Genomic DNA, 27,853 nt, shown 5'->3' with positions numbered 1-27,853 from the left:
ATTTCCTATCGTATAAGTATCAGAGTATATGAATAGAATGATTAGGAACTATATTTAATAAAATTATAACCTCACAAGAGCAGCAAATAAGAAAAACGTTAAAGGCATCTTGTAATTCTGCTTTGTTTCCAAAGCAAAATCACTATTATTTGTAGTTAAGCTAAGAAATAAAACAATTAAAATTTCTTGACCCTTCTCCATTTCTTAAGAGAAAATGCCCACATTAATCTACTAATGTTTAGAAAGGCTCTTCATAAATGTACACAGGATTACATCAGATACTCAAGAGTCAAAGAAAAAAAAAGGAACCAGAATATTCATGAGCATATAAATACTGTCAATACAGCTAAGCTAAAGAACTCAAGGAATATAAAGAAAACCTATAAAAAAATTTTGTAAAGGTCTGCTCATTTGCATACTACTATACCAGTGCTTATAGCAAAATTAAAGCTTGTATTTATGACAGATGTGACACATATAAATAAAGACTAATTGTACACATTAATCTATGATGGTTCACTACATGGCAGGATTGCTCTAGCAGATATAGAATAAAAATAAAACAATAATCTGTAATTTATTTTAAAACATTATTACGGTACCTTCATCTTCAGTGTATCCAAGTTCTTTAAAAATGTATGTCTGATAAGCATAACTCCTTTGCTCAGCAATCTCTAATAGCTTCCCAAATCACTCAGAAGAGAACTTTCTACAGGGCCCTGCAAGATCTATACTGTGGTAACCTCTCTAGTATTATCGCCTTCAAATTAAAGAGTGGGAGAGAAAATGGAATACCTAGGTAAGGCATTAAAAAAGTACTAAAAAATAAATTCAAATGAATTTCTGACTTTATTTGGTGGCTCTTCTAAAAAGTAGTAAAGAAAAATGTTATTTAATGTCATTTAATGTTATTTAGTGTTATTCCACAACTTATTTCTTTTGCTTTAGTTTTATGTTTGTATACTAAAAAGAGAACATTATAAAGTTGAAGTTCCTTTTGCCTCCCTCCCTTTTCATGAATTTGTTGTGAGTTATCTAGACCTGCGCTGTACAATATGGTAGCCACTAGCTAGATGTGACCATATAAATTTAAATAAAATTAGAAGTTCAGTTTTCAGTTAGACAAAGTACATCTCATGGGCTCAACAGGTACATGTGATTCTTTAAATTTAAGTAATATAACATTTAGAATTCAGTTCTCCAGCTGCTCCAGTCACATTTCCAGTACTTAACATGTGGCTAGTGGCTACTGTATTGAATGGTGCAAATATGGACACTTCCATCACTGCAGAAAGTTGTACTAGACAGTGCTTCTGTAGAACAACTTGTAATATTTTTACTCTGGAGTTATATAACCCTAAAAAAGGGTGTTACTTTATGTTTTTTAAATATACATGCTTCCATGTTGTATGTATCTTTTTACAACTGAATTTTTCTCTTATTATGTTTATAAGATCTATTATGCATATTGGTATATGGAACCTAGTTCATTCATTTTAGCTGCTGCATTAATTTCATCATAACACATTTAGACATTTAAATATTTTGCAATTTTTAATATTGCAAATAATGCTTTAACAATATTCTTCAATATGTCTCCTGATATTGACATATAAAAGTTTCTCTAAAGTGAATAAATGGAATTATGGAGTAACAGAAGTTTGTTCATTTTCAACTTTACTAGATATTGTCAAATTGCTCTCCAAAGTGACTTTAACCATTTACCACATATGGTGTGTCCACTTAACATATATTTATTGTCTGTTATTTGCCAGGTAATGATCTAAGCACTGCGCTATAATTCCTAACCAACATCACACTCACACAAACACATACACACACACATGCACACAGCTTACATGAAAATTACTGCTTTCCTAAATTTTCATTAATACTTAATTCAACAGGTTGCTTTTTTTAAAAAACTAATCTAACAGTTGTTTTAGTTTTCATTTCCCTGATATAAAACGACACTGAGTATCTTGTCATAATTTTTTTTTGGCCATTCTTATTTCACATTCTTTTGTTAAATGAGGTCTTTTTTTGTCTTACTTATCTATGGTTCTGCTGAATGAACCACATGGTGTTGCAGATTAATGTGTTGCCAGTATCTTGTCTCCATCTTTGCTTGTCTTATAAGTTTGTTTCTATTGTCTTTTGGGGACAAGAATTAGTAATACTGTCTTGAGATAGTCAAATTATGAATCCTTTGAGTTGTGCTTTCCTATATTGAGGTCATAAAGACATAAAAATTTCTGCCCCCAAAAACTGGGGGATTGGGGAAGGGTATATGCTATGCACCTGACTAGTTCATATTGGAGATTATTTAATCCTTATAAAGAACCATCTGGGTAGGTATTATCAACCTCATTTTAAACATACGGTAACTGAACTTTAAAATGTCTTCTTTGTAGTAAAAATATAAAATTTGCCACTTTTACTGTTTTTAAGTAACAATTCAGTGGCATTAGGTACATTAACACTGTCGCACAACCAACACCACCATCTCCAACACCAGTTCCAGAACTTTTTTCATCATCCCAAACAGAAACTCTGTACCCATTAAACAATAACTCCCTATTCTCTCCTCTTCCCAACTCCTGGAAACTACCATTCTACTTTCTATCATTATGAATCTGATACTCTAGGTACCTCATGTAAGTGGAATCATATAATAACATTTGTCCTTTTGTGTCTGGCTTATTTCACTTAGCACAGTATCTTTTAGGTTCACTCATGTTGTAGCATATGTCAGAATTTCATTCCTTTAAAGTTAATAATATTCCATTGTATGTACAATCAGCCCTCCATATCAACAGGTTCGTCATCCACAGATTTAACCAACCATAGACACAAAATACTGGAGGGAAAAAACAATAAAAAGTAACAATACAACAATAAAAAACAAAAATGTTTTAAATATATGTATTTACATAGCTTTTACATTGTATTAAGCATTATAAGTAATTTATAGATGATTTAATGTATGCGAGAGACCGTGTATAGGTTATATGCAAATACTATGCCATTTTATCTAAGCGACTTGAGCAGCCACAGGTTTTGGTATCGACAAAGATCCGAGAATCAATCCCCCAAGGATACTAAGGAATGAATGTGTATGCATTTTATTCATCCATTCATTTGTTAAGGGACATCTAGGTTGTTTCCACCCCTTGGCTATTATAAATAATGCTGCTAAGAATATTGGTGCACAAACATCTGTTGGAGTCTCTGCCTTCAACTATTTTGGGCACATACCCAGAAGTAGAATTGCTGGATTATACGGTAATCCTATGTTTAATCTTTTAAGGAACAATACTGTTATCCATATTATCTGCACCATTTTACATTTCTACCATCAATGTACAAGAGTTCTAATTTCTCCAATCCTCACCAATACTTATTTTGTTGTTGTTGTTGTTGTTGTTTAATTTTGATAATAGCCATTCAAATGGGCATATCTTCAAAAATTATAAAGTTTGGACTGGGCATGGTGGCTCTTGCCTATAATCCCAGCACTTTGGGAGGCCGAGGTGGGCGGATCAATTGAGGTCAGGAATTTGAGACCAGCCTGGCCAACATAGTGAAACCCCGTCTCTACAAAAATACAAAAATTAGCCGGGTGTGGTGGTGGGCACCTGTAATCCCAGATACTCAGGACGCTGAGGCAGGAGAATCTCTTGAATCCAGGAGGTGGAGGTTGCAGTTAGCCAAGATCATGCCACTGCACTACAGCCTGGGTGACGGAGCAAGACTCCATCTTAAAAGAAAAAAAAATGTTATAAAGTTTGATTTCATATTTAGATATTCAATCCATTTGATACAAATATTTTTTATATAGAATAAGGCTGGAATCTAATTTTAGTTTTTCCCCTTACTGGCTACCACTTGCTTCAGCATCATCTAATGAACAGGCCTCTCCTTCTCCACTATTTTAATGTCACTTATATTACAAACCAAGTTCCCATATATTGATGGATGTATTTCTGGGTTTTTGATTATACTGGTCTACCTGATTATCTCCCCAACAATATATTACTACTTCAGTCATATAGCATTAAAATATATTTTGAAATCTGGTAGAGCAAATTTCTTTTTCCTTTTTACGAATTTCTTTGCTATTCTTGAACTATTTTTTCATATATGAATTCTAGAGTCAGTTTGCCTATTTCCATGAAAATTCTAGTTGATATTTGTATTGAAACTGCATTGAATGTATGATTAGTTGGAAAGAACTGGCATGTGGTGATACAAAGATTCCTCATCCATGAAAACAGTATTATATTTTCATTTATTCCAGTCATTTTTTCCATTGCTATGCTAAATTAATTCTCTCTACCAAACATTAGACCAAAACCTGAGACAAACAATTGAAACAACATTTCTGGTCCAATAACCACAATAAGAAACCAGAAAAAGTTATTAGTGAATATACAAAAAATCCATACACTGCGATGATTTGGGAGTTATAACAAAATACATCCTATTCAATTCATGAATTTCATTTTTTAAATCTAGCCACCTGAAATAATTCTTCAAAATGTACGCTATATCTCACCACATTCAGGAAGCCTTCTGGGATCACTCACCCACAGTATTTTGCCTTATTTTTGCATCTGAAATTAATGAGGTCTGCACCACAGACACAAAGTGACAACTTATAGGCATTATATAACCTGCTGCATATGTGCTTAGTTTGGCCTACACAGTGTTTGTTTGTTTTTTTTTTAAAGAGACCAAAAAAATTAGGGTATTTTACACAGAAATCACATGATTTTTAATTTTGCTTAAAACTTGCAGGTTGTTGGCCAGGCGCGGTGGCTCAAGACTGTAATTCCAGCACTTTGGGAGGCCGAGACGGGCGGATCATGAGGTCAGGAGATCGAGACCATCCTGGCTAACGCGGTGAAACCCCGTCTCTACTAAAAAGTACAAAAAACTAGCCGGGCGAGGTGGTGGGCGCCTGTAGTCCCTGCTGCTCAGGAGGCTGAGGCAGGAGAATGGTGTGGGCCCGGGAGGCGGAGCTTGCAGTGAGCTGAGATCCGGCCACTGCACTCCAGCCTGGGCAACAGAGTGAGACTCTGTCTCAAAAAAAAAAAAAAAAACTTGCAGGTTGTATGTCATTTTCACTAAGGGACCTGGCAAAAAGAGGCTCCATGATCATGATGTTGTTTATTACCAGGGCAGACAAATCACATACTGATTCTTAAAGCTTCCACCTAAAAGTGACCTATTAACCAATCACATTCCATTGGTCAAAGCAAAATCATGGTAATGCTAACTTCAAAGATGACAGAAAAATATAATCCTGTTATATGCCTGGAAGGTTGAAAGTCACAAATATTCATGTAATTGATGACTTTGCCTTTAATCTGTTCCCCTTTACCTGTTCTCCAAACTACCACTAGAATTACTTTTCAAAAACACAGATCAAATTATCTCACAAGTCTACTGGAAAGAAAAAAAAAAAACTTCACATCTGAAAAAAAAAAAAAAAAAAAGAAAGAAAATCTTCATGAAACTACAACACCTAAGGGAAAAAAGTAAAAATCACTAAGTATGGCATTCCAAGCCTTTCATAACCAACTTCAGAGTCCTTTACAAGCTTCTTTTCCCAGTATTTTCTTATGTATGTATTCTCTAGCCTTTTGAATATGCCTTGACACATATTTCAAAACTCAACTCAAACATCATCTCCTCAATTTAGTCTCATTTTTCCCATTTTTCCCAAGTTAGTCTCATTTTTCCCAAAAGAAGTTAAACTAACCTCCACTGTACTTACAAATCACATTATTTCCAATGAGCATTAGCTTTCACTGATTCAAAGTAGTTAATGTGTGGTAGGCACTTAAAACACGATTGCTTGTGTGTCTATTATAATGTAAGGCTCTGGATTAGGCATTGATATTCTTGTTCATCTTGGAATTCGTTATAGTATATAATACCTGATACACAGAAACTCCAAATATTGACTTAACAAATTAAAACTGAAGACAAGTTACTAAATGCCGCTGTCATTTTGCTGAAGTTCCACCTACTTTCAAGCTTATATTGACTATTTCCAAAGCTAAAATGAACCCAGAGAGAAACCAAAATTTTAAAAAAACTGCAGAATATGCTTTGGCTATTCTCATCTCTTGGGCTCTGTTTTCACTGCTTTTGGAAATCGTTTAGATGCCAAGACCTAGGTGGAGTTTGTTATAAAGACAACGAAGTAGCCAAATTATAGTAATATATGTTTTTAATATAATAATCTCACACCTTTTAGTAATTTCAAGTTTGTAAGTACTTTAACAAAGAAAATCTAAAAATACATTTAAAATGTAAAGCTGTTACTTTACAAATTTTAATAGTACTGATAAAACATCTTTATTTCTGCCTCAAACTACTGGTAAGTTAAACTGAAGTAGAGGACTGAGGACAAATTTAATTATTTTAGCCTATCACTATTCAAATACGAACTTTTTTTCTTTTTTTTTTTGAGACATAGTCTCACTCTGTCACCCAGGCTTGAGTGCAGTGGTACAATCTTGGCTCACTGCAACCACCACCTCCTGGGTTCAAGTGATTCTCCTGCTTCAGCCTCCTGAGTAGCTGGGATTACAGATGTGCACCACCACACTCAGGTGATTTTTGTACTTTTAGTAGAGATGGGGTTTCCCCATGTTGGCCAGGCTGGTCCTGAACTCCTAGCCTTATGTGATCTGCCCCCTTGGTCTCCCAAAGTGCTGAGATTACAGGTGTGAGCCACCAGGACTGGCCAATATTAACATTTTAAAATGTGATATTAAAAAATATAAAACTTAGTTGTTTTGTAAGAATGGATACCATAATGAGAAACAGGAAAAGACAGCATGATAAAAACAAATGGAAGAGAAAGGTTTAAGATAGTAAGTGTGGAATATTGAAGTTTAGTTAAAAGAGAACTAAAAATAGGCCAATAGACTTGGCAGTTTAAAAAATTCCAATACAGTAATACAGGAGTTGGCCAGAACGCATTCTCATGAGAGTGAATAGAGGTAATTAAGTAGATTATGGAGTTTAAGCTATTATTTCAGGAATTCTAGAAATAAATGGAAGAAAAGGTTTTATGACAGTATGCAGTAGAGTTTTCTTTTTTGGATACAGGAGACTTAAACATCTTTGTAGGCAGAGAAAGGAGTCAATGGAGATCTGAGAACAAGGAATAGCCTTGGAAAAGAGAAAAGTCACCTCCTATTTAGAGAAAATTAAGAGACTAGAATGAATGGGGACTTTAGATTATTTACAAGTTCCTTTTTTACCTACTAGCCCTACTACAACTCCCAAATAAAACAACTAAGGCCAAGTGGCCTCAAAAACAATGAAATATCAGTATCAACTGTGATTATAATACTGATATTCCTATATTACTACTATGAATTCCTCCATTAAAAAACATGACCAGGCCGGGAGCAACGGCTCACATCTGTAATCCAAGCACTTTGGGAGGCTGCATTGGGCAGATCACTTGAGGTCAGGAGTTCAAGACCAGCCCAGCCAACATGGTGAAACCCCATCTCTACTAAAAATTAAAAAAATTAGCTGTGCGTGGTGGCTCATGCCTGTAATCCCAGCTACTTGCGAGACTGAGGCAGGAGAATCACTTGTATCCAGGGGGGTGAGACTACAGTGAGCTGAGATCATGCCACTGCACTCCAGACTGGGCAACAAAGCAAGTCTCTGACTCAAAATAATAATAATGATAACATAACCAATTAGCACATAGAGCAAAGCCCAAAGACCTTTTTACTACTATTGGGTTATATTAAAGGCATTGGGACTCAAGGTGGGATCATGTCTCTTGGAAACGGCACAAAAATCAGTATCAAATAATAGTACAAGAAAAATTCAAATGAAATATTGAATTGTTTCTACAAATAATGAAGTCAAGGCTGAAAACAAGTCTTTGTTGCAAAATAATCTGGTCTTTATCCTGAGTTTCTGGCACAAAGCCTCAAAAACCCTTGGAGTTTCTTTTGTTATGCTAACACAGTGACTCAGTGACCACCCCTAGATAGCTTGAGAATGAGGGCTGATCACCATAAAGACGGTGGTAAACAGAGGGCTAAGACTTTGAGCCAGGCCCATTTCCAAGGAGGGAAGGAAGGATGGAGATTTTGAATTTTGAGTTTGATCACCCAATGATTTAATCAATCAAGCTCATGTATGCCGAGTCCCAATAAAAACTCTGGACACCAAAGCTACACCATGTGGAGCTCCCTGGCTGGTAAACTCATTGATGTGCAGGGAGGGTGACAAGCCCTAATTCCATGAAGAGAGAGCACAGGAGCTCTGCATCTCCTCCCAGACCCCATCCTGTGTGTCTTCATTTCACTGGTCCTCCTAATCTGTATTCCTGGATAACAAAACTGTAATAATAAGCACAGCACTTTCTTGAGTTCTGTCAGTTGTTCTAGTGAATTATCAAACCTGAGGAGGTTGTGAGGACCTCCAAATTTATAGTCAGGTCAAAGTGTCGGTCAGAAGTGTGGATGGCTTGGGGACACAGGAAGTATAGCTGGCATCTGAAGTAAGGGTAGTTCTGTGGAGAAGTGAGCCTTTAATTTGCAGAGTCGGACACTAACCACCAGGTTTGCGTCAACCAGGAGTGCAACAGAATGTCTTCAAGCCAGTAAAGTAGCAACTGTTTGGAGACTGATATAAAAAAAGTAAGTCTTGGATATTTCTTTCATCAAAGTTAGGTTATTCGTATAGATCATGATTTAAGGTGGCCTATTCACTCATAAAATGTCCATGGTTCTTGTTCTTCAATCAAGGAAATAAAATAACCTTAAGGGACTCTCAATCATATGAGGCCCTTACCTGTTCTGCTCCTGCCTACTGCCACATTTTAAGAGGGCCATCTACAAACTTACCAGCAAGTGACCTGCTCCTTATTTGGGAGGGAATTCTGACTTTTCCATTAAATGGTAAGATAACATTTCCCACTGATTTCTAGAGAGAAGGGTCAATTTGTGTCTCCTTTTCTCTACTACTATTGGTGCCCTGCCTTATCTAATGAAAAGATAGCTATTATCAATCCAAAGATCTTTGACTTCTTATTAAAAATAAATAATAGTCTGGGAGTGGCGGCTCACGCCTGTAATCCCAGTACTTTGGGAGGCCAAGGTAGGTGGATCACCTGAGGTCAAGGAGTTCAAGACCAGCCTGGCCAACATGGTGAAACCTGGTCTCTACTAAAAATTCAAAAATTAGCCAGGCGTGGTGGTGAATGCCTGTAATCCCAGCTACTCAGGAGGCTGAGGCAGAAGAATCACTTGAACCCAGGAGGCAGAGGGTACAGTGAACCGAGATCATGCCACTGCATTCCAGCCTGGGTGACAGAGCAAGACTCCATCTCAAAAAAAATTATAAGTAAATAATAAACAACATATTCTTATTAGGCAAAAAATACACTTAACATTTCATGTTGCAAAAGTAACATGATAGGTATTTGTCAAATTATTCCTGTAACAAGATAAAATAAAATTTTAGAGAAAAAGAAAATTAAACACCTAGTATAGGATAAGGGAGATAACATAAAAATAAGAGTTCCACAAAATATTTCTTTGAGTTTGTCATCTAATTTAGATGAAATGATTCTTAAGCAGATTTTTAACTTCAAAAAAGAATACAAAGTAAGGACACAATGGCTGATTAATCAGAAACCAATAAGGTTACTGAGAAAACATCAAGTTTTTCACTTGATACAAAGGTTTGAAGTCACCATTGACATATAATGTAGCTCAGTTTGTGGTCAGTAAAACCATTATTTCATGTCCAGGGGTTTTCCAGCATGGATTTCCAAAATGGGTAATTTATTGTATCTATGCTTAAGGAAAGTTATTTTTATATTTAAATTTGATACAACTTCCCTTAAGAATTCTAAGGCAACATCTTTACCTATAATTTGCAGGTAAATTTGCAGTATCTACACACAACCTCTCCTCACTTCTCACATTTTCACATGCCTGAACATTATTACTACTAATTTCAGAATAAATTAGAGAAATTCTAGAAGCTCTCTAGAATGTTTACGAAAGAATGGGAATGGTTCAGGATCAAGCTCAAAGAGGCTTAGGCCTCTTGAAAGAATGAGTTATACAGGTGTTACAAAAATGAAGAATCATGAAGAAATAGGCTAACAGCAAAGAAATATGAGAAATCATCAAAACTAAAAGTAAATGAAAAAACTGAAATCCATCCAAGAATGCAATACAGAACCACAAAAAGATTCAAACTTTCTAAAAGTCACAAACCATGATAGACCTAATCAAACAGTTCTTATGAAAGTTCTTCTAAAACACTGAGAATTTCATGAAGTCTCAAACAAAAACTGCTTCTTACAGTAAACATAGATTACTTTGAAGAAAGATGAAGTCACTGATAGCAATAAAGAAATGTGGGAAAGCTGGAAACTAAAGAGATTTTAAAAGGGACTATAAAAATATTTCCAATATTTGGTCATAAAACAATACATTGCATAGAAGTCTTAGGAAGAGAAAAACACATAGTCATTTCTTTTGTTAATTAGTATTAACTCAATGTATGATTGCACAGAGCAAAAGTGTAGAACTCACAAGAGGCAGAAATTCTTGACCTGAAAGCATATAGACTATCCTGAGGCAGAAATCTAGAGGTCATTTGCTCAACAGCAAATGGAACAAGACAAACAATATTAAAACAACTGAAAGCTTATTTATTTTTAAAAAAGATTATAAAAGAAATCATTTATACCAAATTTAAAGGAGAGAGATTACTTATTAATCCATCTATATATTATAATTATTAGCAGAAATTTACCAGTGTTAAGACTGTACATACAAACATTCTATGGGTTAGTTTTCTGGATCTGGCAAACAGGATGACGTGCTTACTTTTTCTTGTGTTACATCTAAAGTTTACATTGTAAATTCAGGAAGTTAAGCAATGTTGAGGGTTTTTTTTTTCCCTAAAAGACAACTTTGATAATCTCACATATCTCAAAATTTTAAACAAAGAAAATAACAGAAAATTCTTATTCCCAGGAGAAAAGTAAACTAAGTCAGTAAATGTTTACCACATGTTATCTAGTGTTGCAAGATAGCAAACATCAATAAGGTAAGATTCTTACCATAAAGTTATCCGTTAGGTGATTTTCTTGGGGATAATTTCTTTCTCTTTGGATAACTACAAAAAGGCTTGCAGTTTACACACAAGGAAATGCTCAAGAGACTATATACTAACCTGGCCTAGTCCAGGCATACCTCCTCCAAGTCTAAGAAGTCTGTCCATATTTCTAGAAAACAGAAACAAAGAAAAAACGTTCCTAAGCACAAAAGTGTTTATTCAATTGCTATCTATATAATTCACTTTCAGTCACTCAGTATGTCAAAAATATTGGTGGTAATTACAACACAACATCAGACTTCCTGTTAATTAACACCACATATTAATTCAAGAAGCTGTCTTCCATGCTAATTAACAGACCTTATTTTACTGCTTTGGTTTTGGGTTATCCCCAGTTTTAAAGACAAGCAATCTTAGCATACTTTCAAAACTTTGCTATCATTAAGTTAATTATATTTTCTTATTGCTATCTAATAAAGTACCTGAATGCAGAAAAAGTGCCTGAAATGCTTATCATATGTATGATTGAATTTCCTTCAATTTGTCCAGAGTGTACAAATAAAAATCCTCACTTTTAAATTAAATTTTAACATCCTCATTAGTAAGTTCTGTGCTAATTAACTTACAGCTTGTCAGTTATCATCAAAACTACATGTGAAAGACATTGTGAGCAGATTATGGATCTCTGAATTAGCATCAAAGGCTTTTAAAAACTGAACTCATTATACTAAAAGAAATACTATAGCATAAACATTAAACGTATTAAGACAGTGTTCTAGAACCTACACAGATATTTTGCGTTATTTCAGATGTTGTAGAGATATACGACTTTTTCACTAAGGAAATTCAACTGTGCTTCTCAATTATAACTTCAGAGTTAACCAATACAAGGTGGATTTACTATACCAATCTGATTTAGTTTTAATGTTTGGAGTAACTACAGAAGATATTCTTCAAGCTTGAAAACCTCAGAGAAGAAGTTAAGAAATAGCAAGTGTATTTATATGGTCTTAAATAACAAAAAGAAGTAACAAAATTTTAAAAATGAATAGCAGTACAACTAAGTAATTTAAAAATGACAACAAAGCAATTTTTTCTACTTGAAAATTGCTATGTCCTTAAATAAAATTCCTTTTTCCTAAGTGTATGCTTTAGAAAATGGTATTATTACAAATTATATTCTAAATTAAATGCTAAGATTCATTTCATCATTCATCCATGTTGTTTTACAAGTTCAAATTGCTATGTAAACTAAAACTCAATAATGTACTTTATATATTACCCCCCACCAATCACATTTGTTGAATCCTGGTAACAATTTAACAATGTTAATATTGCAAACTTTATTCAAGTCCACATACAGAAAAGAACTTTACTCAAGTGCACATACAGAAAAGAACACAAACGATATAGCCATGGACTCTTCAAAGTGAACACACATGTAACCATCACCCAGTTCAAGAAACAGAACATTATCAGCACCTCAGAAACACCACCCAAGCCCCTCTTCCGGTCTATTCCACCCTGAAAAGGTAAAAATTCAACTTTCAACAGCATAGATTAGTTCAGTTGTTTTTGAATTTTATATAAACAGAATCATATATTTTTTGTATCTGGACTGTTTCATGTAACATGTTTATGAAACTCACAATTTCAACAATTTCTTTTTAAAATGAAAAGGCATATAAGAAAACATGGTAATACAGACAAAATTTCCACTTCACAATCTTAACGCATCCTCCTAATACCAACACTTACAAATAAAATCTCCATCAAATACTCATTGAAATTCCTCAAATCAAATATGGCACTCAACATGCAGCACTTTTTAAAGGCTGTAAACTGGGTGGGGGGCGGGGGCGGGGGATCCTGTATATTTTATAATATTAAAGCAATTCTCTAGAATAAATTACCAAAGAAGAAAAAAATTTCTTTTGGACCATTTCAACCTTACAAACTTAAAGAACCAACAGAAAAAACAAACAACATACAGTGTACATTAGAATATATATATTTATTCTAGGCCAAAACTGATTCCCAGCTGTGTTCAGTTTATCTATTCCTCTGTGTTGTTTCTGATGACTTTACACAGACTCCAGATGCTGCAAATATACATGAGTGATGCAAGAAGCAGAAAGAAAGAAAATCTGGCAGGTCAAATTTGTTTCTGTAGCAAAATTAGATGTCTCAGCAAAGAGGAAACATATTTAACAAATTAAAACATTTAAGCTGAGATAACCAGGTTTAAGAAAAATACTAACATTTGGGAATGAAGTATATTGATACATATTCTAAATCACACCACTTTTGAAAATCTGGTTATCTATCAAACATATTCATAATTTGACATCTGTTAAAAATAATACATTTTCATGCTATCTCTCTATCCACTCCTAAAAGAATAATTAAAAGTAAAATACATTTTTAAACCTTACCTGGTCAATAACTATAACTCTTAAGGTGTTAACCTTCAATTTGCTGAGTTTGACAAATTTCTTCTTAAAGAAAGCTCTTGCTAATTCTGGCAGGCACAATTTCCCCAAGTATATTTTATTTTTTCTTTCTCTCCTGAAAAAAGTAAACAAAATAAAATATAATTATTTTGATAATTTAAGGAGAAAAACTTTATACCAAAATCTTTAAAAGAATCAACATTCCTAAAAATGAAGTAGAAATCAAAACTGTTTCTTAATAATCATTTTCTGAATACAGAATAAGCTACTTTACAGGGAGTTACAGAGCACAGTGAGTAACCCTGTATCCAAATTTTATGTGTATGTTTCTCTCGTGAACACTAACTTTGAAGACAGACATTTCAAAACTTTTAGTCTTTCCAGACATTTTTCAAAGAACAAAAGAGGCTGGGCACGGTGGCTCATGCCTGTAATCCCAACACTTTGGGAGGCCAAGGCGGGCAGATCACCTAAGAAGGTCAGGAGTTCGAGACCAGCCTGGCCAATATGGTAAAACACCTTCTCTACTAAAAATACAAAAAAAATTAGCCAGGCGTGGTGGTGGGCACCTGTAATCCCAGCTACTCAGGGGGCTGAGGCAGGAGAATCACTTGAATCCCAGAGGCAGATTGCAATGAGCCAAGAATGCGCCATTGCACTCCAGCCTGGGCAACAAGAGTGAAATTTGGTCTCAAAAAAAAAAAAAAAAGAATAAAATAAAAATTTACTTATTTTTTAAATAGGACAGTTCATTCTCTCATGTAATTACTATATAGGTTAATTGTACATTATTACAAATCTATCAAATATTATGGAATATTAGTGGTTATTTTTCTTATACCCTGAAAATTTGCTATTTTATCATACTAGGAGGCATTAGTAGTCCATCATTTCTTAATCAATTATTCCCAAAACTATGCCAAAAACACTAAAATGACAAGAATATGGAAAAATGGTAAGAACTATCTAAAATAATGCAATAGTGAAAAAAAATTATAGCTATTACATCATCCTTTCATTCTTATTGTGTTGTCCAAAGCACTGATCCATCTTTCGAAAAGATATAGAACACTAGAGACTTCATCTTTGTAGTCTTTTTTTCAGTCTTCATTTAGCATGGTTAAGAAATCAGAATTTTTCATTTTAATAATGGCAAAAGGAAAAAGCAACAAAGAAAATGTTTCACATTACTACAAAATCAAAGATGAATGTGAAGGAGACAGATTATAGCATTCTAGTCTCTAATGATGACAATAAAATTGACGGTACAAGCCAGGATTTACTAACTTCAGTACTACTGAAATTCAGAACCAGATAATCTGTTGTTGTTCGTGGGGCTGTCTTGTGCACTATAGGATGCTTAACATCATCCCCAGCTCCACTAGACAACAGCAGCACCTATCCAGTTGTGACAATCAAAAATGTCTCCAAGCTTTACCAAATGTCCCCGGGGGACAAATGTTTGAAGTTATTTTTGATTGTCTCAAAAATCACTCACAATTGAGAACCATTGATATAAACAAAATCTCAGACTATCTTGAGATGATAATACCCTAGATTAATTTTCTCAAACTTAAGAACCAATGAGTGCTGGGAATAGTTTGGCAGTTCCCCAAAAAGTTAAACATAGAATTACCACTTGATCCAGCAACTCCACTCATCGGTATATACCCCATAAAACCGAAAACAAATACTCAAAATAAGTTCATGTACATGCATGTTTACACCATCACTATTCACAATAGCCGAAAGGTGGAAACAGTCCAAATGTCTACCAAAGAATGAATGGATAAACAAATTCTACTATAAACACATAAAGGAAAATTGTAATATGAAATACTGTTTAGCTATAAAAAGGAATGAAGTACTACTGGTACATGTTACAAGTTAGCTGAACCTCAAAATATTACACTACGTAAAAGAAGCCAGGCACAAAAGGTCACATGTTATGTGATTCCATGTATATGAAGTATCCAATAAATCCACAGAGACAGAATGCAGACTGGTGGTTATCAGTGGTTGGGGAAGGGAGGAAAATGGAGAAACTGCTAAATGGCTAAGAGATTTTTTACCTTGGAATGACAGAAATGTTCTGGAACTAAACTGAGGTGGTAATGTCACACTGTGAATGGACGAAATGATACTAAACTGTTCAATTTAAAATGGTTAGTTTTACATTATGTGAATTTCTCCTCAACAGATTATTTTTTAAAGGGTCAGTGAGTGAACAATATATTTCTAAAACCAAAAAAGTGACATTCTTACTCAGTTACTTATTCAACAAGAAAGGACTTCATCACACAGCATTTTGCAATGAGAACCTGTTTTCTAAAGAGATGTGTGACATATTTTTTTATGTCTTATGATGTTAATACAGTTCACACATGGAAAAATGCTAAAGTGTACACAAATGTGAATAAAAGGAAATGGATAATGTAGAAATTTTAAAAATCATTGGACTAATTCTAAATGGTGCCTATAAATCTAAAAATATAAATGTTTTGCAATTATGAAGGAAAGATGGCATCCTATCTTCAACAAAATTATGAGCTCTCAATGTTTTCAAAAGTAAAGTAATTGGGAGGACAAAAAAAATTTTAGATATGGATGGTGGTGACAGTTACATAACACTGTGAATATACTTAATGCCACTAAACTGTACACCAGAAAGTTAGAATAGTAAATTTTATGTGATGTATATTTTCACACAGATACACACACAGGATAATAAATACAAGAACCAGAAGTAATAAGCTAGAGCCTACTAGAAATGTATTTGAAATATAGAACTGATCGATACAAGACAAATATGTTCTAGGTTCATGCATGATGGCTGATGAGCAGTTCATTCAAACCATGATGCCCATTCAAAGGATGACATATGAAGATATACGTACCTTCAAAACCAAGAAAATACAGAATACACATTTGTATTTAGGCTGGGTGTGGTGGCTCATGCCTGCAGTCCCAGCAATTTGGGAAGCCAACGCAGGCAGATCACTTGAGGTCAGAAGCTCAAGACCAGCCTGGCCAACAAGGCAAAACCCTGTCTCTACTAAAAATACAAAAATTAGCCAGAAATGGTGGCGTGTGCCTGTAATCCCAGCTACTGGGGAGGCTGAGGTAGGAGGACCGCTTGAACCCAGGAGGTGGAGGTTGCAGTGCACAAAAGTGGTACCACTACACTCCAGCCTGGGTGACACAGCAAGACTCCATCTCAAAAATTAATTAATTAATTAATTAACATAAAAATTTGTATTTGCTATGTTTAAGCTTTACTAACATTTCTAATATAGTTGTTTTTCACTATCCTTTTATGGTCTACTGGGCCTAGATGGTAAATGGCGATGACTAATGACTATTTTGTCTGGTACATGAGAGTCAAGTACTATGACTCTACAGTCAGAGTGCCAGATTCAAATACTGGCTCTAACACTTACAAGCTCTATGTCCTTGAGTCAATCACCTCTCTCCTCCTCAGTTTCCTCATCTGCAAAATAGAGATATATATCTCATAGAGCCATTTAAAAGATTAACAAAAACAATGGACCCAAAAAAAACCATTTAATACAATGCTTGGCATATAGTAAGCATATAATAAACACTAGCTACTTCATCAGCAACCCCATCCTGAGCATGGCTACCAACACAGATCCTTCTTCCTCACATAGTTTGCCACTTACTGGGTTTCAAAATGCTGGGCGTATTTCACATGACTAAATCACATTGGAGATAGGGACTTGCATTTCGCAGAATTTAGCAGAAAGATTCACAAAGTGAATGTGTCATACTTAACACAAAAGAGAACACTTTCAATTCTTAGAAATAAAAGCAATAAAAAGGTTGATGGATCTAAACCAAGTTTTTACAGCTATCAAAAAGCAGAAGACTCAAAAGCTCATTCATGACATAATTAACTTTATGGAAAATATCAGACAATATGAATAAAGTGTTTATACCTAACATAATGTCATACATACAATAATATTTAGAATCGTAATTGGTAAAAATAGTACAAAAAAGATATCAGTACTTTCCAAAGTTGATTACTTTCCACTTTTTCTTTCTCTCTTAATCTCTGATTAGAACCTGATATTGCTAGATCATGTCCATGCTGGATTTAAAATAAATCAATTTTTGGCCAGGTGCAGTGGCTCATGCCTATAATCCCAGCACTTTGGGAGGCCAAGGGGGGGCGGATCACTTGAGGTCAGGGGTTCAAGACCAGCCTGGCCAACATGGCAAAACCCCATCTCTACTGAAAACACAAAAATTAGCTGGGTACGGTGCCAGATGCCTATAATCCCAGCAACTCAGGAGGCCGAGGCAGGAGAATCACTTGAACCCAGAAGGTGAAAGTTACAGTGAGCCGAGATCGCACCACTGCACTCCAGCCTGGGTGACAAAACAATACTCCGTCTCAAAAAAAAAAAAAAAAAAAAATTTACTTTTCAGACTGATGCTCAATCCTTTTTAAGCTATTCCATATTTGTTATCTTACTGTATTTCTAATTCCTCTGTTTTCTGATTTGTGCAAAGTAGTTAAAACTTTATACTCTCACTTTCTTAAGGACTTTTTTCCAGTGGAAGATCTTGAGTGAGTCAACATTAAATCTAATTATATAAACAGGATTTTGAAAACAAGATTTCTGCAACTTAGAAGAGTGAAAATGGTGTCTGGGCACGGCAGCTCACACCTGTAATCCCAGCACTTTGGGAGGCTGAGGCGGGTGGATCACCTAAGGTCAGGAGTTTGAGACCAGCCTGGCCAACATGGCAAAACCCGGTCTCTACTAAAAATACAAAAATTAGCCGGGCGTGATGGCAGGCACCTGTAACCCCAGCTAGGCTGGCTGAGGCAGGCAGAATGGCTTGAACCTGGAAGGCGGAGGCTGCAGTGAGCCAAGATTGCGCCACTGCACTCCAGCCTGGGCAACAGAGCAAAGTTTCGTCTCAAAAGAAAAAAAAAGGAAGAGTGAGAACGGACTCATCATAAATAATCTATTATGGAGTCTCCCAATTTCAGCATTTGAGTACAGTCATCCATCTGTATCTGTGGGGAACTGGTTCCAGGACACCAAAATCATGGATACACAAGTCTCTGATATAAAATAGCGTAGTACCCTATTTGCATATAACCTATGCACATCCTCTCATATACTTTAAAATCATTTTTAGATTACTTATAATAACTAATATGATGTAAATACAATAGAAATAGTTATACTATATTGCTTAGGGAATAATGAAAAAAAAATGTCTACGCATGTTCAATACAGACGCAATTTTTCCCCCCTTTTTTGAGACCGCGTCTCACTCTGTTGACCAGGCTGGAATGTAGTGTTGCAATTTCGGCTCACTGCAACCTCCACCTCCAAGGTTCAAACGATCCTCCTTCCTAAGCCTCTCCAGTAGCTAGGATTACGGGCACATGCCACCATGCCTGGCTAATTTGTGTATTTTTGTATTTTTAGTAGAGAAGGGGTTTCGCCATGTTGGCCAGGCTGGAACTCCTGACCTCAGATGATCCACCTGCCTCAGCCTCCCAAAGTGCTGGGATTACAGGCGTAAGCCACCGTGCCTGGCCTAGATGCAACTTTTTTCAAGTATTTTCAATTTGTGGTTGGTTGAATCTACAGATGCAGAACCCACAGATATGGAGGGCTGACTCAAGAAATTTAGTGGCGTGCACTGACAGAATTTATAATCTACTGGGGGGGGTGGGTAGAAGAGTTTGACATAAACCCATAAAAAATATGTAAAGAGAAAGGACAGCAGTATAGAGTGAAAAAGGCTCTTGAACCAGTTGACTTTGATTTGAATCCTGGCTTCACCACCTATTCACTATATGACACTAATTTTTATCTTCTTCTAGACTCTAGACCTCATTTACAAAGTGGGGATAATACCTACTTTGCAAGTCTGTTGTAAAAATATGTTCAAAGCAACTTATAGTGTCTGAAACATTCAAGGTACTCAATAAATGTTGTCGTTGCTATTCTTATTGTTATAATTGTTGTTATTATCATTTTAGAACTAGCAAAGATTATTTAATCCAGTTCTCCCATTTCACAAATAAGGTCACCAAAGTACCACACACAAAGCAGAATATGAAATGTCAAAATGACTGCAACAAACAGGGAATATGACAAGTTCCTGAGCAAGAAATCACATGGATATTCAGGCAAGGCTTTCACAGGTGGACACTGAATTATTAAATGAACATTACTACAAAATTGAAAATTAAAAAAGCATAATTGCTTCTTGTTACTGAAATAAGAGGACTAGATTAAATAATCTCTTCCACTTCTAAGATAATAACAATAAAAACAGCAATAATAACTTTTATTGATTTTCATACATAGGGTTCACAAACTATATACTAACAAGCACATGGCCAGTATAAAAATAAGATAGACCCATGTCAAAGAGATTAAAATCCAGCTTTTTTTTTTTGAGACAAAGTCTCACTCTGTTGCCCAAGCTGGAGTGCGGTGGCGCGATCTCAGCCCACTGCAACCTCCACCTCCCACGTTTTACCTCCAGCCTCCTGAGGTAGTTGGGACTACGGGCATGTGCCACCATGCCCGGCTGATTTTTTTGTACTTTTAGTAGAGACATGGTTTCACTATGTTAGTCAGGCTAGTCTTGGCCAGGCTGGATCACCTCATGATCCGCCCGCCTCAGCCTACCAAAGTGCTGGGATTACAGGTGTGAGCCACCTCGCCCGGCCTAAAATCCATCCAGCTTTTTAATTAAAATGGCAATATATTATTTACCAAACACTTCAGGCTGAAACAAACAAAAAAACCAAACTCCCAAAGTCAACAGGTGAAGCATCAATGAAAGATCATAACTTGAAACCTTTCCTCCCTTGGCAAGATTTAGGGACAAATTCAAGACAACATTCAGGCTTTTTCACTAAATAGCACTTCACTAAACATACCTTAACTGTAGTTAATTCAGAACCACTATATATCTTAACCTCTAAACTTCAAATGAGTCAGCTGGTAGGTAGCCTTACGTGACAGGAAGGCCACCATTATATTAATCATCTGCACTAAAACTGTGTTCATATTTTTGTTATTTCAACAGTATCAGCGCATGTCTTGCTGCTTTTCTCAAACACATTAAGTCAGTAGCACTAAAAACATACTTGTGACCAGTGGAACAAAATCACTTTCACACTAGAACTCTATTTTATGCTATTTTTTAAACCCTCTCCCCTGCCTTTCCATAAAATTTTTATCAACTTTTGGTTACCATTTATTTTCTCGAGAATTTTTCGTTCAGTCACTAGGTTTATAGACTCAAAAGTTTACATTCTTTTTCTTTTGACAGACACAGAGCTACATCCCCAGGAAAATTAAGTTGCAAGATGGAACATACGGTAGCAGATTTCTACTTAACACGAGAAATGTAATCAATTCACCAACAATTACTCAATTAGTATAATATTGAAAGTAAGTTAACAGGCACAGTAGCACACTTTGTTTTTAAGATATTCAAGGTCCAAAACCAGTGTATCTGCAGGACTTTTGTTTATTTTTTGGAGGAAGTTGAAAACCTAACACTAACAGAAAAAGGGTCAAAGCTTACAGAAAGGACAGGAGATAAACGTATTCAATGGGAAAGTTAATTCTACTCTCTCTCCCTTGTTTCTCCGGTCTGCTTTGAAGTTTTTCAAGACAGGAACAACTACGGATAGAGCACAGACAAACAGGCCATAAACAAGGATTCTCTCAGAGAGAAGAGGTTCCCATTATGTGAATTCGGCCAAGCAGAAAAGAATGGAGAAAGGAGACAAGATGCACACCTGACCCTGCCAGAGATCCCTGAGAGCAGGCGAAGAGAATGAAGGAGCTCGGGCTCCTCCCTCGAGGCCCAGGCCTCTAGTGGCAACTCAGCTGGGCAACGTGACTCAGGAAAGCACGGGGCTGGTGGCGGCCTAGCACGGCTGCCTCCCCGGACCTCCCAGGCCTGCCTTCTGGGTCTTACCTGAAGGCGGGCGGGAGCTGGATGCCGCGATCTGGACCGTTGTCTTGCCTCTGCGGTGACGTGAAGACAGAGGCAACAGCAGCAGCGGCGCAGACCCGACGCGGTTCTGACTCTGCGAACCGGCGATGAATCAGCCCGATTCCATTCAAAAGAGTTGCCCGGGCCTCTGCCGCGAAGCACTTCCGGGTTCACTGATCTGCTTCGGCTTCCGTTCCCCGACGGCCAATTGGAGACGACGGGGAGACAGGCGGGTGTCCAGGAGGAGAGCTTGGGACAGACGGCGCGGGCGGCCCGGCGTCTCCAGTCCTTGCCAGTACCGTGAGGCGGAACTTAGCGCCCTGGCCGCTTGCGCCCTGCCGACGCCTCCTTTTTCTCTCCGTACCTCTGCGCTCTCCAGCTGCCGCTGAGATCTAGGACGGGGGCACATCCAGCCCGGGAGGCGACTGGCTAGGAAATGGAACTGTTAGTATTACGAAGCCCAGATCCCCTTTCGTTTTGGTGTTGACTACTATTATGGTTCTCCTCAAAAACGAAAAGGTTCATTTGAACTAGATTTAACTGGTTATCTGAGAAGAAAATGTTTTAGAAAGACGGGGGATGATGTGATTAGAGGGGACCGCTAAGACGCCCTTTTCCATAAGACCGCTTTATCCACCTCTTGTCATAATTGCTTTGCAAGGATTGGATTTCAGGAAAAACTAATGTTTCCCAAATGTTCAAACCACCTATTTTACTCCGAGTTTAGTTTACAGGGTTTAAAGAGTCATTTATTCATATTTCTCCATGTAATTATCAACAATCACGTTTTACTCATGATCTACTTTGTGCTAGGTTTTCAAAAAGCAAAGTTGCTCAGGATATACTTGACAAGTTGATATTACACTCTAGGTCTAGGTACAATCTGTGTTTAAGGCAGCTTCTTTACCACGTTCCTCTCACTTTCTCAAATATGTTCCAAATAACAAGCATCTTGAAAGCATTCCTAAATCGAGAATGGCGACGAATCTACTGGACAGAGAGTGGGGAAAGATTACAGCGCGTGGATCCAAACTGATTTGAGTAGCACAATTGCATTAGACTTTTGCTTTAAGATATTCATACCTCTAAAAACACAAAGATTATTTTACTTGTAGGTAATATTTGGATCCACATCTTTATGCTTACCCCCACAAACCTGTGCCTCTCTATTCCTTTTTGGGGGGGGAGGGGGTGAATAACCCCATCCTCCAAATAATTTTCCTAGTCAGAAACTTAAGAGTATAAACACTTGCCTCTTTTTCATCTCTCCCCACTGGCCTCCTAGTTAACCATTGTAGAAACCATGAAATGTGTAATTTCCATAACAGCTTTTCCAATCCACTACTTCCCCTTCTAAATACTCCCCACTTTGGCCTTAACTCAGACCTTCCTCACTTTATTTTATTTTATTTTATTTTATTTTATTTATTTTATTTTATTTTATTTTGTATGTATTTATTTATTAATGCATTTTTTAGTTAGGGTCTTGCTTTGTCACCCAGGCTGGAGTTCAGTGGCGCCATCTGGGCTCACTGCAACCTCCCCGTCCCTGGGCTCAAGCAACCCTCCCACTTAAGCCTCCCAAGTAGCTAGGGCTACAGGTGCTTGCCACCATGCCCAGCTAATTTTTTATTTATGTTTTTATTTATTTATTTATTTTTAATAGAGACAGGATTTCACCATGTTCCCCAAGCTATGTTTTTAGAGTGCTCTTTGATCTTTCCACCTTCAGTCTGCTTCCTTTTAATCTGTTCACCTGATTGGTAAAAATGTTTGTGCTATATATAGTCATGCTCCTTCTTTACGTAAGATTCCACTAGTGGCTCCCCATAACATACATTATAAAGGTAAAAAAAAAAAACAAAAAACCCTTAAACTTTGTTTGGAGCACCTTTTGCTCCAGCCATACTGAAGTATTTAACTGGGGAATAAGATGTTCATAGGGCTTTGAAAAATGCTAACATATTCCCGAGACTGTAGAAGGTGCTTAGGGTGTGCACATGCCTAGGGTTATGTGAACACTCAAGATAGGCCTGAGAGGGCCCTGAGCTCTAACTTCTGGGTGACTCGAGGCACTACAGAAGCAAGAAGTGAAGGCAAAGGCAGAATTATTTGGTTGGTAGGTGCAAAAAATTGTGGTTTTGTCGTTTCAATGAAATTAATTTTGCACCAACCTAATAGAAAGTGCTTGGCTGATTGCTGAAGGCTCGTCCCAACGTAAGTACTAAAGCCCTCAGGAAAGACTGGGAGACTTTTTGGTTGAAGGTGTTTAAGGAAACCTGTCTCACTAATCATTAACTGACCGCTAAGCTAACTGAGCAGAAACCTGTGTGGTCACACACAATAATACAGACTTTAAAGAATTCGTTCATAAGCTAGGTGCAGTGGCACACATGTGTAATCCCAGCTACTCAGGAAACTAAAGCCAGAGGATCCCTTGAGTCACCAACTCAGACCCTATCTCTAAAAAAAAAAAGAATGAGTTCAGAAAAGTCACTAAACCAACAAATACTACAACAAACAGAAACGACAGTGAAGCTTGGGGAGCAGTTAGAATCTGATTTCCAGTGTCGCACATTATATTATTTAAAATGTTCGGTTTTCAAAATAGTTAAGATACATGCAAAGAAACAAGAATGTATGGCCCATACACAGGATAAAAATTAATCAATAGAAACTCACCCCGAGGAAGCCTACATGCTGGACTTACTAGATAAAAAGGCTTTAAATCAGATATTTTCAATATGTTACAAAGCTAAAAGAAACCATGTCTAAAGAACTAGAGGAAAGTATGAGATGTTTCATCAAATAGATGATAAAGACAAATCATTTTTTAAAACCGAAATAATTCTGGAGTTAAAAAGTATAATATGCCATGACAGAGACAATTTTTAATTTAAAAAAAAAAAAGTTATAATAAAGTGAAAAGTTCACTAGAGGGGCTCAACCCCAGATTTCAGCAGGGAGAAAAAAAAATCAACAAACTTCAATTTAGGTCAGTTGAGAAGATCTAGTCTGGGCAACAGATTGAGAAGAGAAAGAAGAAACATGAACAGGCCTCAAAGTCCTGTGGGACACAATCAAGCATACCAACATGTGCATAATGGGAGTTTCAGAAGGAGAGGAGAAAAAGAAAAGGGCAGGCATAATACTTAAATAAAAGAATGTCCAAAATTCCCTAAATTTAATGAGAAATATTTATCTACACATCAAAGAAGCTTAACAAATGCCAAGTAACATAAATCCACACCTCGACACACTGTAATTAACTGATTAAAAGTCAAGGGCAAATAGAGACTCTTGAAAGTGTCAAGAGAGAAGCCACTCATCAGGTAATCCTCCATAACATTTACAGTTGACGCCATGAAAGCCAAAAGGCAGTGGGATGACATACTCAACGTGCTGAAAGAAAAAGATCATCAAGTAAGAATTTCACCTGCAGCAAAACTATCCTTCAAAAATGAAGGAGGTAGGCCGGGCGCAGTGGCTCAAGCCTGTAATCCCAGCACTTTGGGAGGTCGAGACGGGCGGATCACGAGGTCAGGAGATCGAGACCATCCTGGCTAACATGGTGAAACCCTGTCTCTACTAAAAATACAAAAAAAAAAAAACTAGCCGGGCGTAGTGGCGGGCGCCTGTAGTCCCAGCTACTCAGGAGGCTGAGGCAGGAGAATGGCGTAAACCTGGGAGGCGGAGCTTGCAGTGAGCTGATATCTGGCCACTGCACTCCACCCTGGGCGACAGAGCAAGACTCCGTCTCAAAAAAAAACAAAAACAAAAAAAAATGAAGGAGGTATTAATACTTTCCCAAAATGTATGTATATATAAAGATAGAATTTGTCACTAGGACATTTTCCTTGCAAGAAATACTAAAGGGAGTCCTTCAGAATTAAATTGACGCTAGACAGTAATTCAAATCCACATGAAGAAATAAAGAACGCCTGCAAAACTTAACTACTTAAATAAATATAAAAGTATAATTTTTTTATTTGTGACTCATTTTTCTATTTGGTTTAAAAGACAATTGCGTGAAGCAATAATTATAAGTCTATATGGGCTTATTGTAAGATATTAATATGACAATAACAGAAGGGAGAGGAAGGAGGGAAAGAATAATGGAGGAATGAAGCCATATAGTAGCAAGTTTTTGTGTACTATTAAAATAAAGTTGTTATTAATCCAAACTAGATTGTTATAACTTGTTAAGTATAATCCCCAGAGCAACTGCTAAGAAAATACTTTTAAAATATATGAATAAAGGACAAGGAAATTAAAATGGCATACTTGAAAATATATATTTAACACAACAAAAGGCAGCAGCAATTAAGAAATAGAGGAATAAAAAAGACACAGGACATAAAGAAAACATCGCAAAATGACAAATGTAAATTCTACCTTATCGATGTCAACAATCCACTTCAAAGGATTTCCCTTAAAAAAGAAAGACTGGGCACAGTGGTTCACACCTGTAATCACAGCACTTTGAGAGGCCAAGGCTGGAGGATTGCTTGAGTCCAGGAGTTCGAGACGAGCCTGGGCGACATTGTAAAACCCCATCTCTACTGAAAAATACAAAAAATTAGCCAGGTGTGGTGGCACATGCCTGTAGTCCCAACTACTCGGGCAGCTGAGGTAGGAGGATCACTTGAGCCCAGGAAATCAAGTCTGAAGTGAGCCCTGATCATGCCACTACACTCTAGCCGTGGTGACCCAGTGAGACCCTGTCTCAAAAAAAAAAAAAAAAAAGGGACTTTATTCCAGTGAGCAGTTTGCAGTCTTTTGTACCAAACAAAGGTGTGGTTCAAGAAAACAAAAGGGATTATCTTCTTTAGAGAAAGTTCCCACCCAGGTTCCCCCTCTGGTCTGCTATGCAAATGAGGAATAAAAGCTTGTTTAGTTCTGATTGGTTGATGCAGGTCACAGTGTATCAGTTAGGTCCAGGTGGTGAAATGAGACTTTCTAGCAGCTGTTGATTGAGGCAGTAGTAAACAGGAACAGACAGCTATGAATGACCCGAAGTCTCATAAGCTTGTAGGTTCTCTCAGAACACAGGGTACATGTGTGACCTCTAGTCAGCAAATGGCTGCTTGGCTCCATTTTAAATTTAGGACCACTTAGCCACTCGGGATCCATCTTGAAAGATTAGCTCTTTCAGGATTCACATAAGTCAGTATATTAAATATAAATGGAATAAAAACTCCAATTAAAAGGCAGAGATTGGCAGAATATGCTAAAAAAAAAAAATCTAACTATATCTGTCCACAGAGTCACACTTTAGATTCAGTGACACAGGTTGAAAGTAAAAGGATGAAAAAAAACATACCATCTAAATAATAACTAAAATAGCACAACCACTTTAGAAATTGTTCTGGCATTTAAAAAATAAAAATGCCATTATCATTTGACCTAGCAATCCCACTTTATATTTACCAAAAATAAATGCAGACATGTGCCCACACCAAGACTCTTGACTGCAAGAGTTCATAGCAACTTTACTGATAAAAGCCCTAAACTGGACACAATCTAAATGTTTGCCAACTGGTGAATAAATAATGTCTGGTATGTCTTTACAATGCAATATTAACAATAAAAAGGAAACTACTGATACATGCAAGAACAAGCATGAATTTCAGAAACATCATGCTGAGGAAAAGTAAGATGAGAAAGAGTGCATACCGTACAATACCTCTTAAAGAGACTCTAAACAAATCAAATCAAATAGACAGTGACAGAAAGCAGATCACTTGTTGTCTTTGTAGTTAATAGTAGAGTTAGGTGGGAGGAGTAACTGCACAGGGGCATGAGGGAACTTTTTGGTTTCTTAAAAATGTTCTATATTTTTATCGTGGTGAAAGCTTGTCAAAACTCACCAAATTGCACACTAAAAATGGATGCATTTATGGTTGATTATGCCTCCATAAAGTTGATTTAAAGGAAAAAACCTCAAAGTTGTTATTTTCCCCCATTCTTTTAGCCATACCAAAGTATTTGCTATTAAATCATGCTATCATATGCCTTAGAATCTTCAGATCTATTGTTTCTCCACTCTGAATGTCTTTTCTCCCATCTCCTATCCCCACACTCTTTCCCACATTTTGTGGGGGGTGTTGATCAGTCAATACCCTCCCATATAATCTACTCTATAGCCCTACTCTGTAATCCTTGATTTACTTGTCTGCCTTACCATCTAAACTTTAAAATTCTTAACAGCAAGGAGCATGGCCTGGTTATAGTAGATATTTACAATTAATGTT

At 36.6% G+C, this 27,853-nt stretch overlaps 1 protein-coding gene across 2 annotated transcripts in view; it reads right to left on the bottom strand.

The window, feature by feature from the left end:
• Positions 1 to 21,762, bottom strand: part of PSMD14 (proteasome 26S subunit, non-ATPase 14) — a 109,462-nt gene extending 87,700 nt beyond the window's left edge. The window contains exons 1-4 of one of the 2 annotated variants that reach the window (XM_038002023.2): positions 21,582 to 21,752; positions 17,024 to 17,073; positions 13,566 to 13,698; positions 11,248 to 11,299 (exon numbers count right to left, since the gene is read on the bottom strand). In XM_038002023.2, coding sequence (XP_037857951.1) covers positions 11,248 to 11,295 — 48 coding nt within the window. In that variant the 5' untranslated portion in view covers positions 11,296 to 11,299; positions 13,566 to 13,698; positions 17,024 to 17,073; positions 21,582 to 21,752. Of the gene's footprint in view, positions 1 to 11,247; positions 11,300 to 13,565; positions 13,699 to 17,023; positions 17,074 to 21,581 lie in introns of both variants that reach the window. The other variant, XM_073019759.1, reaches the window with a different exon arrangement.
• Between the last annotated feature and the right edge of the window lie 6,091 nt (positions 21,763 to 27,853).

This window comes from Chlorocebus sabaeus, chromosome 10, assembly GCF_047675955.1.
Source record: "Chlorocebus sabaeus isolate Y175 chromosome 10, mChlSab1.0.hap1, whole genome shotgun sequence".
Taxonomy (NCBI): domain Eukaryota; kingdom Metazoa; phylum Chordata; class Mammalia; order Primates; family Cercopithecidae; genus Chlorocebus; species Chlorocebus sabaeus.
The sequence above is the reverse complement of the archived record's forward strand: the minus strand, read 5'-3'. Positions and strand labels throughout refer to the sequence as shown.